General features: G+C 34.8%; 1 protein-coding gene across 5 annotated transcripts in view; it reads right to left on the bottom strand.

The window, feature by feature from the left end:
* Positions 1-20,612, bottom strand: part of KIAA0825 (KIAA0825 ortholog) — a 461,146-nt gene that overhangs the window by 367,291 nt on the left and 73,243 nt on the right. For all 5 annotated transcript variants that reach the window (XM_032271836.1, XM_032271256.1, XM_032272732.1 and 2 more), the window contains one exon: positions 17,098-17,767. In XM_032271836.1, the coding sequence (XP_032127727.1) occupies positions 17,098-17,767 (670 nt within the window). The remainder of the gene's footprint in view (positions 1-17,097; positions 17,768-20,612) is intronic.

Here is a 20,612-nt window from a genome sequence, read left to right as displayed (position 1 = left end):
CCAACTCTGTTGGGAATGAGCAATCATGAAATAATTTACCTCCTGATTTAATTTTTTCCTGCACAAATTAGTTGTAGACTGAGCTGGCTATATACAGCTGCCTGTGACATAGCTCTGTCTTATCAAGATGATACTTGAAATGAAGCAGGGGGGGTCTGACTTGAATAGGTCAGGGAATCCTGCTTTAAAGAGGCATTGACAAGTTTATCAGATATACTGATCACATGTACTCTCTGTTGATTGAAAATGACAGAACCTTTAAGAACTATCAGGGCAGCACAGAAAACTGCAAGGATGCAAACCTTATCAGGGTGTTTAATGTTTTTAAACAACTGTCCGATTTCTGGTTCCCTTTTTGTGTCTTAGAAACCTTGGCACATGAATAAAATGTAATAAAGTATTAAAAGCAAACTTACATTGGTTCATGGCTGAGCGATTCTGCACTAAATTTCATATTTAGTAGCCCTGTTGTTAGACATAGTCATAAATGTAAAGAAAGTAAATATTTTTCTGTAACTCAAATCCCTACAAATAGGTTTCATAAAAATAGAAAGGGCTTAGACTTTATATTTTGTTGTCTGTGAGTCACAGAAACAAGGCAAAGCCTGAGAGGATCACTTGTCCATAAACATAAAAAGCTTCCAAATTTGCCTATGTTTAATGAAATAATGATACTAAGATTAACTGCTTAAACTCAATAAAGACAACACAAGTCTCTTTAGAGAGACTAACTCGATGTAAAACTTCAACCAAATCTGTGCAGTAACAGCTTGTCCCTAAGTTCAAGCAAAGATTTTTCTCATTTTTACATACCGATTCCACATTAGAGTTTAGCTATTAAATCGTAAAGTGGCTGTGATTGCTGCATTTTCCTATTTCTCTTCAGGGTCCAGCCTCCACTAACTAGAACCATATACTGTAACTTGGAACTTTATGGCTTTTCTGATCATGACTAAGAAAAACTAGAAGAAAAATGCCCATTAAAAGTACACCCTCTTCAGATAGCTGAAAGGATTACTGTTTTATTGCACTACAAAAAGAATGTTAACAATGATGATTATAATTGATTTCAGTATGGTTTGGAAAAAAAGGTGTATGAGGGCACTATAAAATAATTTTACAATATAGCTTTCTCTGACAGTGATCATCATAAAATTTGGAGGCAATTTCTCTTCTTTTCAGAATAGATTATTTCGCAAATCTTGTCCACTCCAAAAATTACACTTTGTTGTGCCTTTTGATAGTGAAAATGCTACCATTAAAATTTTAACTTAATTTCTACCCTGAAGGACAAACAATATAATGCCATTTATTCCAGATGAGCTCAGTAAGACCATGTTACAGAATTCTAAATACCAAAATTTCATATTACTTAGTCTTTTTTATTTCACTGGCATCATAATTTCAAAGGCCATATTAGATTCCAAGCTCTGACTTGCACTTACCTGCTAATTTGGGTACTTCCTATTGCTCTGTTACAAAAGAGACTAAATTGGAAATAGGGTAAACTATACTTTTCTAAATAATAGACAAGGGTTTCCTGTCTTTATTCAACAATGAAAAGAAGTTGTGAAAGCAAACACTGATAGATTTTGTTTTTGATTGAGACAACAACATACTCACTCTACGTCATTTTAAATAACTTTTCATTTCCTTACATGTGCAATTTTAGATCTCCATTTAGATACCCCACCATCAGCATTCTTATGAGTGTTTTGGTAAGACTAGAAGCAAATTGAAAATACATGTATAAACAGAGGAATAGAAAGGCAATTTTACGAAAGACAGAAGCAAAATAATTTCTGACTAGAAATTCATAATGACTTTTAAACATTTTACCCAAAGCTAAGGATTATTTTCTCATTTTCAAGTGTGGCATGCAGTTTAATTCTCAAGGCTCCTAGCAGTTTCTCCTGTATAAATGTCTGTGCAGATAAAGCAGTCAATACTCAGAAAATGTAATTTCAGACAAATAATTTTAACAGTCCTAAATGTAAAAGAAACAGATTTCCCCTGTTGTGGACTGAATATTTGTCTCTATAGGTGATGAGAGTAGAGCCCTCATGAATGGGTTAGTGTCCTTATAAAAGAAACCACAGAGAACTCCCTTGCCCCTTCTACCACATGGAACACACATGGAGGACACAGAGAGAAGACTGCCTTTATGAACCAAAAAGTAAGCCTTCACCAGACTTTAATTCTACCAGTGCCTTGATCTGGAACTTGTCAGTCTCCATAGTGTGAGACATAAATGTTTGTTGTAATATCCCCAGAGCCCCTCCTCATCCCTGACTATGGTATTTTTGTTATAGCAGCCTGAATGGACTAAGCCATTCTCTAAGGTAAAAACAAATAGGTGAAGATGGGCCTGGCACGGTGGCTTACACCTGTAATCCCAGCACTTTCAGAGGCTGAGGCGGGCAGATCACCTGAGGCTGGGAGTTCAAGACTAGCCTGATCAATATGGAGAAACCCTGTCTCTACTAAAAATACAAAATTAGCCTTGTGTAGTGGTGCATGCCTATAATCCCAGCTATTCAGGAGGCTCAGGCAGGTGAATTGCTTGAACCCAGGAGACAGAGGGTTGTGGTGAGCCGAGATTGTGCCACTGCACTCCAGCATGGGCAACAAGAACGAAACTCAATCTCAAAAAAATAATAATAGTAGTAAAATAAAAAATATTTGACTTTATAAATGTGATGGTAAAAAATTTTCATACTTACATATAAATAATTACAATGAAAAATGTTCTATCATAATGTACATCTTCAAGGATGATTTTTATAAGAAAGAATGTTGTGGTGTAGTAACAGCCATTAAAATTCTCAGTCTTCAGTTAAAAAGAGTACATATTTAAAGAAATCTTACCAATGTTTATTTGCTTATTAAACTTTTCTTCTTGAACATTTATTTAAAAAAAGTATTGGGTACTAATAATTAGAAGTCACATATCACTTTTTCTAAGAACCTGCGAAATGACATGTTAAGTAATATTCAACATTTATAATAGCCCAATGGAAATATGACCACACGTTAAGCAAAAATTTAGGGAATAATTGCCTATAAACATTTTAATATAAAACAACAGAACTAAGAATTCATATTAAGTATTATGTTCATAAATTAAGATACAGGGCCAGGTACAGTGCCTCATATGATCTTAGCACTTTGGGAGGCCAAGTCAAGAGGATCACCAGGGTCCAGGTATTCAAGACCAGTTTGGGGAGCATAGCAAGACCCTGACTTTTGGGAAAAAAAAAAAAAAAAAAAAAAAAAAAAGGTGTGGTAGTTCACACCTATAATCCCAGCTATAATCCCAGCACTTTGGGAGGCTGAGGTGGGCGGATCACCTGAGGTCAGGAGTTTGAGACCAGCCTGGCCAATATGGCAAAACCTCATCTCTACTAAAATTACAAAAATTAGCCAGGTGTGGTGGCAGGCACCTGTAGTACCAGCTACTCGGGAGGCTGAGTCACTTGTACCCAGGATGTGGAGGTTGCAGTGAGCCGAGATCAAGCCCCTTCACTCCAGCCTGGGTTACAGAGCGAGACTCCATCTTATAAACCAATAAATTAATTAATAAATATACAAGATAATTTAGATAATTTTAAGAGGGTAAAGCAGAAGCTGGGAAAGTTTTAGGAAGGTTAGAGAGTGACTTAGCACTCTGTACACTGTAGCAACTTACTTTCTACAGAACATAAATTTCTGACTTAACAATCTTATTTATACTTGTTCACGTTTGCTCAATATTGAATAGTTGTAAGATAAGTTTGTTTAATTTTAGTATAATTTTATTCTAAACTTCTTTTCAGTGAATTTTCTCAATAATTTTTATTTGGTTCTTAAAATGTTACTTATATTTTTAAATGGACAATTTCTTTTTCCAAGTCAAAAAATGAGGTTGTTAAAACCTCAGCACTTAAACTGACCCATGGCCTTTCCTAAAAACCAGAATCTTATTTTTAAAACAGAATCTTATTTTTAACTTCCATCATTAGTATCTGAATGTCAGAATTAGAGGATATAGCAAGTGAAGTATTCTTACCAACTGTAGGAAGCAGACACCTGTGTTCTAAGAAGGAGAAAGCAGATAACAGTGCAGTTTGGTGTTTGCTAATTGTTCCTATATGGAAGAAAAATATGCTAAAATTAAATTGCGTAATTTCCTCTCTTCCCCAATAGACTTTCCATTTTTGTTGCCCATCTGTCTTTAGAACAATGATTCAGAGGCCTCAGAACATTTAATGGAGAATAATTAGATGAGAAAATAGAGTCCATGTAGCAGAAAAAAAAAGAGTTTTAGATAAAGATATATACAAAACCATTCAGGACATAGGCATAGGCAAGGACTTCATGACTAAAACACCAAAAGCATTGGCAACAAAAGCCAAAATAGACAAATGGGACCTAATTAAACTCCAGAGCTTCTGCACAGCAAAAGAAACAATCATAAGAGTGAATCGGCAACCAACAGAATGGAAACAAATTTTTGCAATCTACCCATCTGACAAAGGGCTAATATCCAGAATCTACAAAGAAATAAAACAGATCTACAAGAAAAAAAGCAAACAAACCCATTCAAAAGTGGGCAAAGGATATGAGCGCTTTACAAAAGAAGACATATATGAGGCCAAGAAACATATGAAAAAATGCTCATCATCACTGGTCATTAGAGAGATGCAAATCAAAACTACATTGAGATACCATCTCACACCAGTTAGAATGGTGATCATTAAAAAATCTGGAGACATTAGATGCTGGAGAGGATGTGGAGAAATAGAAACACTTTTACACTGTTGGTGTGAGTGTAAATTAGTGCAACCATTGTGGAAGACAGTGTGACGATTCCTCAAGGACCTAGAAATACAAATTCCATTTGACCCAGCAATCCCATTACTGGGTATATATCCACAGGATTATAAATCGTTTGATTATAAGGACACTTGCACACGTATATTCATAGTGGCACTGTTTACAATAGCAAAGACTTGGAACCAACCCAGATGCTCATCAATGATAGACTGGACAGGGAAAATGTGGCACATATACACCATGGAATACTATGCAGCTATAAAAAACGATGAGTTTGTGTCCTTTAGGAATACAGATGAACCTGGAAACCATCATTCTCAGCAAACTGACACAAGAACAGAAAATCAAACACTGCATGTTCTCACTCATAGGTGGGTGTTGAACAATGAGAACACATGGACACAGGGAGGGGAGCATCACACACTGGGGTCTGTTGGGGGAACTAGGGAAGGGATAGCAGGGGATGGGGAGTTGGGGAGGGATAACATGGGGAGAAATGTCAGATATAGGTGATGGGGAGGAAGGCAGCAAACCACATTGCCATGTATGTACCTATGCAACAATCTTGCATGTTCTTCACATGTGCCCCAAAACCTAAAACGCAATAAAATATATATTTAAAAAAAAAAGATATGTACAGGTACATATACTACCACACATCCACCCAAGCCCATAAAATACACCCTCCCCTGTGCCCATAAATATCCAGTCACCTTTCTCATTATTTTTAATTTAATAAATGATTTTCAGAGAAATTTCCTACCTTTAATAGAAAGAATCAAAAAAAAAAAAAAAAGAAAATGTCAGATCTTTTGTTTATCTTAGGAGGTAAAGTGGGAAGATGCTTCTCATCTAATCTTAATTTTGCAGCTAAATTGATTTGTTAAGCAGCCAAAATGTTTTCTTTTTTTTTTTTTCCCCCACAAAACAAGAACTGGAATTGCTGCATTGTCTAATTTTTGGGTAGTGGTACAGCAAAGATAAGTCAAATAAAGAAATAAAAAATGTGGAAGTGTCTTGCAAACATAATGGTAACTAGTACTATTGTTATTAATAGTAAAAAGGATCTCAAACCTGGTAATAATCAGCTCAACTTAGTTACCTGTAGCTGAACTCTGGTAAAAATAGTATATGTTATCTCATTACTTGCATCTTTAGGAATAAAATAAAATTCTTCATTTAGATACTTTTAAAAATATTAAGTTAAAATTAATGATATTTTTTCTATTCATGTATTAATATGCAAAGTTCTAGATTTTTTTCTTTGCAAATATTTCCACATAGAAAGAAGTGATGTGAATTTGTATTCTATTACAGTTTCAAAATTCAAGTGTGTTTAATTTTATATGTAGGAAAATAAATGTATGCTATGATTTCAGAAAGTCCAACAGAAAAACTGGTATTTCAAATAAATGAGAATTCGGTCAGGCACAGTGGCTCATGCCTGTAATCCCAGCACTTTGGGAGGCCAAGGTGGGTGGATCACCTGAGGTCAGGAGTTTGAGACCAGCCTGACTAATATGGTGAAATCCTGTCTCTACTAAAATTACAAAAATTAGCCCGGTGTGGTGGCATGCGGCTGTAGTCCCAGGAACTCAGTAGGCTGAAGCAGGAGAATCGCTTGAACCTGGGAGACGGATATTGCAGTGAGCCAAGATTGCACCATTGTACTCCGGCTTGAGTGACAGAGCGAGACTCAGTCTCAAAAAAAAAAAAAAAAAAAAAAAAGAGAATTCCTCTTCAAATTATAAAAGGATTCTTGATCTTACAAATGATTTCATTTAGCAAGAGAGAGTAAGTAATCGTAGTCAGCAGGACTTTGGGAGAGCTACTTAACTTGTCCAAACCACAGATTATATATCTATAAAATAGGGATAATACCCAATTTTTCAGAGTTGGCTTCAGTATACTTTTTCATCTTTCATGATATCATCATTCAATGGTCAGAACTACTTGAGTAGAAGACAGAATAGAGTGACTTTTGATTGGCCTACTTTCTAAGATCTTGTATCTCCCTAGTCAAGAAGTCTATCTTCTCTTTGGTTTGAGAGCCTTTATCTTAAAGGATCCTTTCATTCCTTGAGGGATTCATTTGCCTCACCCTCAATCTTCCTTAAACAAAAGAACAAGAGACTATGAAAAAAAAGTGCCTTAGAGGTCACTCAGATCAACCTTTCATCCACTTCAGATTTTTAGAAATCTTTCAAATATTCAAAGGTGTTTATCATATTCTCTAAGTCTTCCTTTTTCAAGCTAACAACAACCTCAAGAAAAATTAAAAATAGGATATATGGGGGCCATGGAGTTTATCCTAGAATTTAAATTTCCTAATTCTATCTTTTCATATTAAAATACAGTATTCATTTAACTGAAATTTACTACAGTTAATAGTAAATAAATAATCCTTTCTTTTTCAAACATTGAGTAATGTACTTAAATCCAAAGGAAATACAATTTTAAAAGTAAAATTAATTTGATCATTTAACTAGTCCAAATATAAATATATTAAAATGTTACAATATAAGACTGACACTGGTCCTCCTGAAATGTGGATATGTGTACAATTGTATATACGGATCTGACTTTCCAGGTAATTTTAAATTAGGTTATAATCAAAATGCTAATTACAAATTTCTAGCTTTTGGAAAGCTGTTTATTTTGACTTTAAAGCCTTATAAGCTAAATGAAAAAAATAAGGTAGCATAAACCTTTATGAAATAATCAATAATTTTCCTAATCAGAAAACAGATGAACAGTATTGGTTATTAAGAAAGTCTTGCTCCTTAAATCACTCTTGAAACTTGGTAAGAGTATCTGTAAGAATAATATTGTTTTCTTCTATAAAAGGCCATCAAATAAAAAAGATTCTGTAATATTTACGTTAACATTATTTCATCTTTTTTTCAAATAACAAAACATAAAAGCATTATACTTCTAAATGTATTGTAATATTAAGCAGCACATGCTCCCAAAGAAACAAAACATTCAAAACTGAATATAAAGGAGGAAAAAAGTTAGCATACAATACCTAGATGTGGATTAAGTCTAATGACAAGCTTATATGTAAATAAAATTAAGTGTCTGTCTGGTACTTTATTACAGGAAAATGGCTAGAGAGATTGTCACCGTATTTTAAATATATTTACTGGAAAACCTGAATTAGTGGCAGACAGAATGTACTCTGGGGTGCCCAGATGAATACAACCACTAAAAAGCCAACTGGTAGAATAACATAGCACAGCACAGCACAGCACAGAACAGCATAGCACAGCACAGCATAGCATGGAAAAGCATCATAAAAACTACCCCTAGTGAGTGTCTGAGTTAATAACACCAACAAATGAGTTATGAATCATTATCAATAAAAAGAATTGAGATAATAACACTAGCAAATGAGTCATGAATCATTATCAATAAAAAAGACAAGCAAAACACTGAATGAGTGTAGAAGATAAGAATAATCTAACAATTAAAAAGAAAATGTGGCTGGGCACGGTGGCTCACGTCTGTAATCCCAGCACTTTGGGAGGCTGAGGTGGGTGGATCATCTTAGGTCAGGAGTTTGAGACCAGCCTGACCAAAATGGTGAAACCCCATCTCTACTAAAAATACAAAATTAGCCAGGCATGGTGCTACATGCCTGTAATCCCAGCTATTTGGGAGGCTGAGGCAGGAAAATTGCTTGAACCTGGGAGGCGGAGGTTGCCCTGAGCGGAGATCGTGCCATTGTACCTTAGCCTGGGCAACAAGAGCAAAACTCCATTTAAAAAAAAAAAGTGAACGTGGTAAATTATTGTTAATGCTAACTATCATAATGTTTTGCACACCTTCTGACACAGCGTTTAGTGGTATATCAAGATAATATACCAAATAATTGCAAACAGAGGAATCTACTTTCTTTGGCTTATTATCTGTGTGGACTTGGGAAATATTTACCTCCCTGAATCTCAGTTTTCTCACATATAAAGTATAAATAACATAAAAGGCTGTTCAGAAGATTAAACACACCCACATCTGTAAAGCCTTGTAAAGTCTTATTACATAATACTAAGTAATTACATTGGATAGATAGATAGATGATAGATGGATGGATGGATGGATAATTTGCAAGCCATTCAGGGAGAAACAACCAATCATCGACCTGAGTACAAAATGAGAAGCAACTAAAGATTGAGTAGATCCAAACTGCCTTAGCTCATTAAGGTATAAACATGGAAAGGTAAGACATCAGTTCATTAAGACTACAGTATACATACAAAGCCTGCTTAAAATTACTAAATAGAAATTATAATCAAAAATACATTTAAATTAGGATTATTTAAATAGTTCAGAGAAGAAAACAATGACTACACTAAAGTTGAAGAAGTGTACAGAGGATTCAGAGAAATGTTTTTAAATGAAATGTGCTATTTCTACCCTGTTTTTTAGTCATTAGAGTATGGCAACACAGGAAGGGCTCTGAGTCAGACAGATAACAAGTCTGAATCCTGGCTTCACTCTATAACCTAGGGCAAATTACTTAACATCTCTATCTCTTAGATTCCTCACTGTATAATGGAGATAATAAATCATGGTATCTTCCTTGTTTGGTAGGTTTGAAGAATTAAATGAGATAAAGCACATCTATGTCTGAGCCAATAAATGTTAGTTGTTGTTACTTAAGGATTGTCCTTTCTATAATTTCAGGTAAAATGTCAAAGATTTCATGAGCATAAAATTACAGACACAGATTAAAGATAACATAGTACAACCCATTCAAGACATTGTTGCTCACCTCAAAGATGTATTTCCTTAATAAACAAAACATGATCATTGGGTTAAATATTAGTGAACAACATGGTTGATCTGTTGAGTTAGTTTAGCAGTTCTCATACAGCAGTAGCAGTACTGACTCATTTAGTTTTCTTCCCCTTACTGTGTCTAGCACAGAACATGATAGCTGTTAAATGCTATATGGTCGTCAATAAAGCTGAATTGAATTTATTTACAGGCAGCCCACTTGAACAATGCTATTTGAAATTTCTTTTACAGGTGACAGAGCACTTAATTCTACACTAGTAAGACAAGGACCAATAGCATGGTGCTTTAGAACATGGATCCTAGAAATAGATCTGCATATGAATTTCAAGTATAAATCCTGACTTCAGTGGCTGGGTGTGGTGGCTCATGCCTGTAATTCCAGCACTTTGGGAGGCCAAGATGGGCGGATCATGAGATCAGGAGATTGAGACCATCCTGGCCAACATGGTGAAAGCCCATCTCTATTAAAATACAAAAAATTAGCTGGGCGTGGTGGTGCGCACCTGTAGTCCCAGCTACTCGGGAGGCTGAGGCAGGGGAATGGCTTGAATCCAGGAAGAGGAGGTTGCAGTGAGACAAGATCCTGCCACTGCACTCAAGCCTGGGGATAGAGCAAGACTCTGTCTCAAAAAAAAAAAAAAAATGCTGACTTCATACGACATGATCAGGGCAAGTTGATCTTTCTAAGTTTCTTTCTGTGTTCATGAAATTGGGATAATAGGAATGTGTTGTCATTAGCACAGTGCTTCGCAGATGGAAAGTACTCATTTAACAATTGTTTTATACTGGACTCTTGATCCAAGATGGCCAAAGAGGAACAGCAAAAACCAGAATACCGCTCTTCCTCCAAAGGATCACAACTCCTCACCAGCAAGGGAATGAGGCTGGATGGAGAATGAGTCTGATGAATTGACAGAAACAGGCTTCAGAAAGTGGGTAATAAGAAACTTCTCTGAGCTAACAGAACATGTTCTAACCCAATGCAAAGAAACTAAGAACCATGAAAAAAGGTTTGATGAAATGCTAACAAGAATAAACAGCATAGAGAAGAATATAAATGAACTGATGGAGCTGAAAAACACAACAAAAGAACTTTGTGAAGCATACACAAGTTTCCATGGCCAAATTGACCAAGCAGAACAAAGAATAGCAGAGATTGAAGATCAACTCAATGAAATAAAATGAAAAGGCAAGATTAGAGAAAAAAGAGTGAAAAGAAATGAACAAAGCCTCCAAGAATTATGGGATTATGTGAAAAGACCTAATCCACATTTGATGGGTACACTTCAATGTGACGGAGAGAATGAATCCAAGCTGGGAAACACTCTTCAGTATATTATCCAGCAGAACTTCCCCAACCTAGCAAGACAGGCCAATATTCAAGTCCAGGAAATACAAAGAAATACACAAAGATATTCCTCAGGAAAAGCAACCCCAAGCCACATAATCATCAGATTCACCAGGGCTGAAATGAAGGAAAAAATGCTAAGGGCAGCCAGAAAGAAAGGTTGGGTTACCCACAAAGTGAAGCCCATCGGACTCAATGGCAGATCTCTCAGCAGAAACCCTACATGCCAGAAGAGAGTAGGGGCCAATATTCAACATCCTTAAAGAAAAGAACTTTGAACCTAGAATTTCATATCCAGCCAAACTAAGCTTCATAAGCAAAGGAGAAATAAAACCCTTTACGAATAAGCAATTGCTGAGAGATTTCATCACCACCAGGCTTGCCTGACAAGAGGTCCTGAAAGAAGCACTAAACATAGAAAGGAATAACCAGTACCAGCCACTCCAAAAAAGTACCAAATGGTAAAAAGCATTGACATAATGAAGAAACTGCATAAATTAATGGGCAGAACAACCAGCTAGCATCAAAATGGCAGGATCAAATTCACATATAAGAATATTAACCTTAAATGTAAATGGGCTAAATGCACCAATCAAAAGACACAGACTAGCAAACTGGATAAAAAGTCAAAATCCATCAGTATGCTGTATCCAGGAAACCCATCTCACATGCAAGGACACACATAGGCTCAAAATAAAGGAATGGAGGAAGATTTACAAAGCAAATGGAGAGCAAAAAAACCCAGGAATTGCAATGCTAGTCTCTGATAAAATAGACTTTACAACAACAGAGATCAAAAGAGACAAAAACAGGCATTACATAATGGTAAAGGATCAATGCAACAAGAAGAGCTAACGAGCCTAAAAATATACACACACAGTACAGAAGCATCCAGATACATAAAGCAAGGTCTTAATGACCTACAAAGAGACTTAGACTCCCACACAATAATAGTGGGAGGCTTTAACACTCCACTGTCAATATTAGACAGATCAACCAGACAGAAAATCAAAAAGAATATCCAGGACTTGAACTCAGATGTGGACCAAGCAAACCTAATAGACATATACAGAACTGTCCACCCCAAATCCAAAGAATTTACATTCTTCTCAGCATCACATTACACCTACTCTAAAATTGACCACAAAATCGGAAGTAAATCACTCCTCAGCAAATGCAAAACAACAGAAATCATAACAAAACCAGTCTCTCATACCACAGTGCAATCAAGTTAGAACTCAGAATTCAGAAACTAACTGAGAACTGCACAGCTTCATGGAAACTGAAAAACTGGCTCTTGAGTGTTGACTGGATAAACAATGAAATGGAGGCAGAAATAAAGATGTTCTTCAAAAACATCGAGAACGAAGACAGGACATACCAGAATCTCTGAGACACATTTAAAGCAGTGTCTAGAGGAAAAGATATAGCAATAAATGCCCATATGAGAAGCAAGGAAAGGTCTAACATTGACACTCTATCATCAAAATTGAAAGAGCTAGAGGAGTGAGATTAAAAAAACTCAAAACCTAGTAGAACACAAGAAATAACTAAGATCAGAGCAGAACTGAAGGAGACAGAAACACAAAAAACCCTTCAAAAAATCAATAAATCCAGGAGCTGGTTTTTTCGAAAAGATCAACAAAATAGACCACTAGCCAGATTAATAAAAAAGCAAAGAGAGAATAATCAAATAGATGCAATAAAAAACGAGAAAGGGGATATCACCACAGATTCCACAGAAATACAAACCATCATCAGAGATTATTACAAACAACTCTATGCACATAAACTAGTAAACCTGGAAGAAATGGATAAATTCCTGGACACTTGCATCCTCCCAAGCCTAAACCAGGAAGAAGTCGAAACCCTGAATAGACCAATAATGAGTTCTGAAGTTGAGGCAGCAATGAAGAGCCTACCACCCAAAAAAAGCCCAGGTCCAGATGGGTTCACAGCTGAATTCTAACAGACATACAAAGAGGAGCTGGTACCATTCCTTCTAAAACTATTCCAAACAATACAAAAAGAGGGAATCCTTCCCAAATCATTTTATGAGACCAACATCATCCTGATACCAAAACCTGGCAGAGACTCAGCAAGAAAAGAAAACTTCAGGCCAATATCCATGATGAACACAGATGAAAAAATCTTCAATAAAATACTGGCAAACTGATTGCAACAGCACATCAAAAAGCTTATCCATCATGATCAAGTAGGCTTCATCCTGGGGATGCAAGGCTGGTTCAACATACGCAAGTCTATAAACATAATTAATCACATATACAGAACCAAAGACAAAAACCACATGATTATCTTAATAGACACAGAGAACACTTTCGACAAAATTCAACAGCCCATCATGCTAAAAACTCTCAATAAACTAGCTATTGAGAGTCAATAAACATACCATATAATGAAAAAGCTATGTATGACAAACCTACAGCCAATACCATACTGAATGGGCAAAAGCTGGAAGAATTCCCTTTGAAATCAGGCACTAGACAAGGATGCCCTCTCTCACCACTCCTATTCAACATAGTATTAGAAGTTCTAGCCAGAGCAATCAGGCAAGAAAAAGAAATAAAGCATATTCAATCAGGAAAGGAGGAAGTCAAACTGTCTCTATTTGCAGATGACATGACTGTATATCTAGAAGACCCCATCGTCTCAGCCCAAAATCTTCTCAAACTGATAAGCAACTTCAGCAAAGTCTCAAGATATAAAATCAATGTGCAGAAATCACAAGCATTCCTGTACACCAATAACAAACAGCCAAATCATGAGCAAACTCCCATTCACAATTGCTACAAAGAGAATAAAATACTTAGGAATACAACTAACAAAGGATGTAAAGGACCTCTTTAAGGAAAACTACAGACCACTGCTCAAGGAAATAAGAGAGGACACAAACAGAGGGAAAAACATTCCATGCCCATGGTTGGGAAGAATCGATATTGTGAAAATGGCCATACTACCCAAAGTAATTTATGGATTCAACACTATCCCTATCAAGCTGCCATTGACCTTCTTCACAGAACTGGAAAAAAACCATCTTAAACTTCATATGGAACCAAAAGACAGCCTGCATAGCCAAGACTAATCCTAAGCAAAAAGAACAGAGCTGGAGGCATCATGCTATCTGACTTCAAACTATACTATGAGGCCACAGTAATAAAAATAGCATGGTATTGGTACCAAAACAGACATATAGACCAAAGGAACAGAACAGAGGCCTCAAAGGCAACACCACACATCAACAACCATCTGATCTTTGACAAACCTGACAAAAATAAGCAATGGGGAAAGGATTCCCTGTTTAATAAATGGTGTTGGGAAAACTGGCTACCCTTGTGCAAAAAGCAGAAACTGGACCTCTTCCTGACACCTTACATTAAACTTAACTCCAGATGGATTAAAGACTTAGACATAAAACCTAACACCATAAGAACTCTAGAAGAAAACCTAGGCAATACCATTCAGGACATAGGCATAGGTAAGGACTTCATGACTAAAACACCAAAAGCACTGGCAACAAAAGCCAAAATAGACAAATGGGATCTAATCAAACCCCAGAGCTTCTGCGCAGCAAAAGAAACAATCATTAGAGTGAACTGGCAACCAATAGAATGGGAAAAATGTTTGTGATCTACCCATCTGACAAAGGGCTAATATCTAGAATCTACAAAGAACTAAAACAGATTTTCAAGAAAAAAACAAACAGACCCATTCAAAAGTAGGCAAAGGATATGAACAGACACTTTTCAAAAGAAGACATTTATGAGGCCAACAAACATATGAATAAATGTTCATCGTCACTGGTCATTAGAGAAATGCAAATCAAAACCACATTGAGACACATTCTCACACCAGTTAGAATGGCGATCATTAAAAAATCTGGAGAAAACAGATGAGGGAGAGGATGTGGAGAAATGGGAACACTTTTACACTGTTGGTGGGAGTATAAATGAGTTCAACCATTGTGGAAGACAGTGTGGCAATTCCTCAAAGACCTAGAAACAGAAATTCCATTTGACCCAGCAATCCCATTTCTGGGTAAATATCCAAAGGATTATAAATCGTTCTATTATAAGGACACATGCACACGTATATTCACAGTGGCACTGTTTACAATAGCAAAGACCTGGAACCAGCCCAAATGCCCATCAATGTTAGAATCGACAGGGAAAATGTGGCACATATACACCATGGAATACTATGCAGCCATACAAAACGATGAGTTTGTGTCCTTTGTAGGGACATGGATGAATCGGGAAACCATCATTCTTAGCAAACCGACACAAGAACAGAAAATCAAATACTGTATGTTCTCACTCATAGGCGGGTGTTGAACAATGAGAACACATGGACACACACACACACTGGGGTCTGTTGTGGAGGAATAGGGGAGGGACAGCGGGGGGTAGGGAGGTTAAGGAGGGATAACATAGGGAGAAATGCCAGTTATAGGTGACGGGGGATGGAGGCAGCGAACCACATTGCCATGTACGTACCAATACAACAATCCTGCATGTTCTGCACATGTACCCCAGAACTTAAAGTCCAATTACATATATATATATTTAAACAATTGCTGTATACCAAAGTTCAGATAAAGGAGCTTGGGAAAGATTCTATGCTTGTGGAAAATGTTTCAAATTCCTGGTGTTAAAGAGGACACACATAGTTTTCTCTCATGAATGAGAAAACACTTCAATATCAGCCCTAAAGACTCCATAGCAACTTACACACATTTTCAACCATATGGATCTTTTCTTCTGTTATAAACTATATTTAGCATATATAAAACTTTCGTATTGAAAAGACAAGTCTTTTCAGGATTTTTTTTTCAGAGAATATAAAAATTTTAGAAAACAAGTGCACTAATGAAATGCATTTAAAAATTTATGTATTAACAATTAAAATAAAAGTCTATTTGCTTTGAGCAAAATGATAATGTTCCTAAATTAATTGATTTTGTATTTTGTCATAACCAAATTGGGCAGATGCCTCTCTCTTCTGCAATGTGATATAGCTTCTGGAGAAAAATTAAAATTTTAAGGCTAAATATTAAACAATTTGAAAATTCATATATCACATTAATTTGGTCATCTGGAATTTTATTAATGAAGATATGCAAAAGTATCGTTAGCTGTAGGAATTTTTAAAAGATGATCATAAATTCAAAGATCCACAATAATTCACCAAATAATAATTTTCAAATTCTTAAGCCATATAGTTTATGAACTTACTCAGAAATATACATCAGAGTTTTATATAAAAGCACAGCTAATGATAATTTTAGAAATAATCCTATTTTTACTTTGATTTTTCTTCACTGGTAGAAAATTACAACCACAAAAAAAGTTTATTATATCACAACAATTTCTTGCCTTTTTTCCTTTACCTTTTGAATAAAATAAAGATTTTCAAATCACCTTTTATTTGTATACGTCCTTATAGAAAAAATAGTAGTTTTAAAAAATAGCTATAGTTAAAATGCTATACCTTTCTAATTAATTACAATACAGAATTTTATAATTATAGTATTTCATAGTTGTTCATTATTAGAATTGACTGACTAAAATATTACAACTTTAAAATTTCCAATTTTAGTTACGGCAAATATCAACACATTTTTAATAATTCTTTTTACTTAATAATGCCTTGGCTTTGGAAAATACAATGGATTAAAACTCATACTTTTCTGTTATGTATATAACTAAACGTACATATGTATAACTGAGTATATGTGCTTTTATATGTGTATCTATAATAAGCAGATAAAGCTTATATGTGTGTAAGTATATATATACTCAGTTATATATACATATATACATATATATATTTACACAATTTCACAAATACTGTTCGTCATATGCAATCAAGATAAATTAAACTCACATTTGAAATATTTTGGCTTACAATGCCAATATCTTTAACAATTTAATAGGAAAGAAAATACTTCTATGACTATACTTAATAGAAAAAAATGCATGAGAGAAATGTACACTGTAAAATTGCATTACATTTATTTTCAAGTTTGCAGTGAAATTTAACCAAATAGAAAAAATCTTAGAAAATTAAACATATTAAAAGACTTAAACCAAACAAAAATTTTAAATGTCACTAACCCAAAGCATGCACTGCTCTTCTATGCTTGCTGGAGCTCTTGCTTGTTTTAACCACACGGACAGCATTTTCTCTGTACTGCAGCTCACAAAAATTTTCAAGAAATTTTGCCATTTCTTCTGTAACAGTATCCAGGTAAGTTTCTTTAATGAAGTTCACTGTTGAGGACGGAGCTAAAATTTCACATAGTGTGTTAAAATCCTCTTTTATTATTGAGTATAACTTAAGCATTATACTTTGATATCCATGAACTATTATATCTAAATTTGAATCTCTGTTGTAAGAGGGAACGCAGTTCTGCAGAAGATTAGCCAACAGTTTTTTCTGTATGTTTTGGTATTTGATTATAACTTCGGATTCTGGGTAAAGAAACAAGAATTGTTGTAAGCACTGCTTTTTCAATAAAATTTTTTGCTGTGAATTGTTTATTTCATTATGGCTTTGTAATTTGCTCACTAAGAAGCGTCGAAGATGCAGTCTTATATCATCCCATATAGACTTGACATCCATAGAGGAATTATCTTCAACAGAATGAAGAGATGTCCTAGAGAGGAAATGGAAAGATGTTCCACTTAGAGTCGATGGGAATGAAACGCTGCTGTGGCAGGAGAGGTCCCAAAGTAAATCCAATATCATTTCTTCTTGATTTTGTTCATTCTTCAACAAATTTTCCTAATGAAATTAGAACATTAGAAATGTGATTAAGTGTAACAGAAAAAAATGATTTCTAGAGTCATATACAATTTCATAATAATTTCAGTTTGGAATCAGTACTCTGAAATTCCTCAAGATTTTATTTTTTTGCATTTGAAATTTAATCAGTTCAGACATTTTAGAATGCTAGCTTTTATGGTCTATTAAACTTTGAATTGTTTATTTCAAACCTAGTTGATTATCTTTTCAGTTAGATTTCCAGACATATAGTTTTTAGTCCTCATTGTTTTCCACCCAATATACCCTGAGCTGTATAAAAACTATGGCTTAAAAATTCTAAATACAAATCTATAGCAAAATATTGATTGAAATGTATTCCTAAGACAAAATAAATTCAGGATCATGCCCCTAATTCCTGGTAGACAATTTTCATGCTTGAATGAGTATAATTATTATAAAACCCCAAATGAACATATAATACAATGTTTTAAAATCATTCTAGAATATAGATCTTTAAATACAGTATGTGCCTGGGGGTTACTAAGAGGCACCATTCTGAGAAGTAAATTTTAATACATTGAAAGATTTTAACTTTCATTTAAATTCCTTTTTGAGAACAGTGTTAAGAAAGATTTTACTTTGAAAATAAATCTGAGAATATTTCAAATGTCTCCAAAGAAATAACCCAAAATGAGAAAAAGATACTCTCAGAATTGTTCCCCAAAAGATGATATGAAATTATTCCTTTATACTTTCTGTGCTGGCAGAAAACAATAGTAGGTATCATTATGAACAGGGACAAAAACATTACTTTTTTCTTGAACTTTGAATTAGACACACACATTCTCCTTCCAAGCTGACTCTCCTAATTATGTCTATTTCAGCTAATACTGAAATTAGTTTATATTCTCTAGGTAGAAACAAGCTGATTACAAGAGAAATGAAAGCAAGGTACAAGCGGCATATAATCAGGTTGGCTTTGCAATTTCGTATTGACAAAATACCAAAGGTATTATGTGTGATTCAGAATTACAAACAATTCCTAGGCAAATTTCAGGAATTTTCTCTCATTCATTGTAAGCATTGCAGGGTCTAATGTTCTAACTGTAATAAATAATTATACCCAATAATTATATCAGTAAATGCTTTTTAAGTATTTATACAAACATTTCCCTGTTTCTTCATAACAATAACTCTTTGGTATATGTATTTAAAAACCCAATTTATATATAAGGATTCAAAAATGAGGCATGCTTCAGTGACTTTTCAAAAGTCACATACAGTAAGGTACAGATTCAAGAATGGATCCCTGGCTTCTTTCTCTTCATCCATGTTCTTTCTGCTACACTCCAGAGAGCCACAAAGTACACACGACCTCTGTATAGCTTCTTTTTCTCTCCTCTCCTGCTGTTGAGTTATTCTGATGCTTTTGGAAAAGAAATGTCCTTAGATAGGACACATTAGCATTACTGTAAATTCTATAAAGCAAATGAGTCATATTAGTGACTCTGCCTTGGTTTTTAAGTCAGGCAATAATGGTAAATATTTGATCAAACAAAGAATAGATTACAGAGGTTTAAAACATATGTTTAGTATGATTGCTTAAATTTTGAAAATAACTTTGGTACATCTGCCATAATGAGGACCTCTGTTTCTTTTTTAAATTGCTAGAAAATTAACAGGAAACTTTCTATGAAAAAAAACAGATGTATGAAAAATGCCATCATGACTGACATTTTTTAGCATGTAGAAACTTGATAATAAGGTCATTTAAATCTGGATCTGTTTTAATAATGTGGTTTCTTCCTTAAAATAACATGATCAATTATGTAAAAAAGACCCTAGGACTGGGACAAGCCTATCAGTCTAATGAAATTGAGCAAAACGAAAGTGGCCTTTGCCCTGCAGTGAATAGAGAATGACTTATGTGTGACAGATTAAAAGATAATTAAAAGCTTTTGCTTTTAATTAAATGAGAAAGCATTATTACATCAGTATTAATGAAATTCAATACACATGGCTCTTAATAGAAATTAAAGGAATAACTATATCCATATTTATTCTTCAAGACTCCACCCTCAAGAGATAATGAGTGAGAAGTTTCCTTAAAAGAATAAGGCTTCAGGGCACATAGTCTTCCTTTCTCTTCCTTTTATTACTTTGTAAACATTAAAGAGACATCTGAAATAATAACAGGCAAAAACTATTTTCATCTGATTCTGTCATCCTAAGCCATCTACAACCCCCAGATATTTTCCACATCTGCCTTAGTCAATGTTTGATGTTTAGACAAAAACAGTACCTTTTTTCCCCCTAAATTAAATTAAAACCATAGCTACAGAAATACTGCTTTCTAACAATTGTGCTGTTTCTCTGGGAATCTGTTTTTGCAAGCTAGCCAGTCTTGGAGATACAAGTGTGATAAAATAACTCTTCTTGTTGAAGGTTACAAAAACTTCTCTGGCATAGAGGGTGGTCAGTATCAAGGATGACCAATATAATAATTCTCCATCATTTGGTGGTCTTGCATAAATTGCTACCTTGATTGAAAAGAACTGGGTAAGACTTGAGGTTAGGAATGCAGGGAATAATAGTAAAGGCCACTTAATAGACACGATCAATGGGGATCTTACTATGCTTAGTAATGAGCACTGAAAAAATGAATGGTTGTGAAGGGATATCAAATATGAAGAATATGAACTTCTCTGGGAGACAACTGTGATACACATCAATACATTTTGTGGTATTGATATATATCTTACCAAAAATCACACAGGAATCATAATATTTAATATCCGTTTATATAAAATTTTATTTTATTGATAAAATTCATAGCTAAATATTAAAACAAACAGCTTGGTGG

Source organism: Sapajus apella, unplaced genomic scaffold (assembly GCF_009761245.1).
Source record: "Sapajus apella isolate SASKATOON/1434 unplaced genomic scaffold, GSC_monkey_1.0 scaffold1, whole genome shotgun sequence".
Taxonomy (NCBI): domain Eukaryota; kingdom Metazoa; phylum Chordata; class Mammalia; order Primates; family Cebidae; genus Sapajus; species Sapajus apella.
The sequence above is the reverse complement of the archived record's forward strand: the minus strand, read 5'-3'. Positions and strand labels throughout refer to the sequence as shown.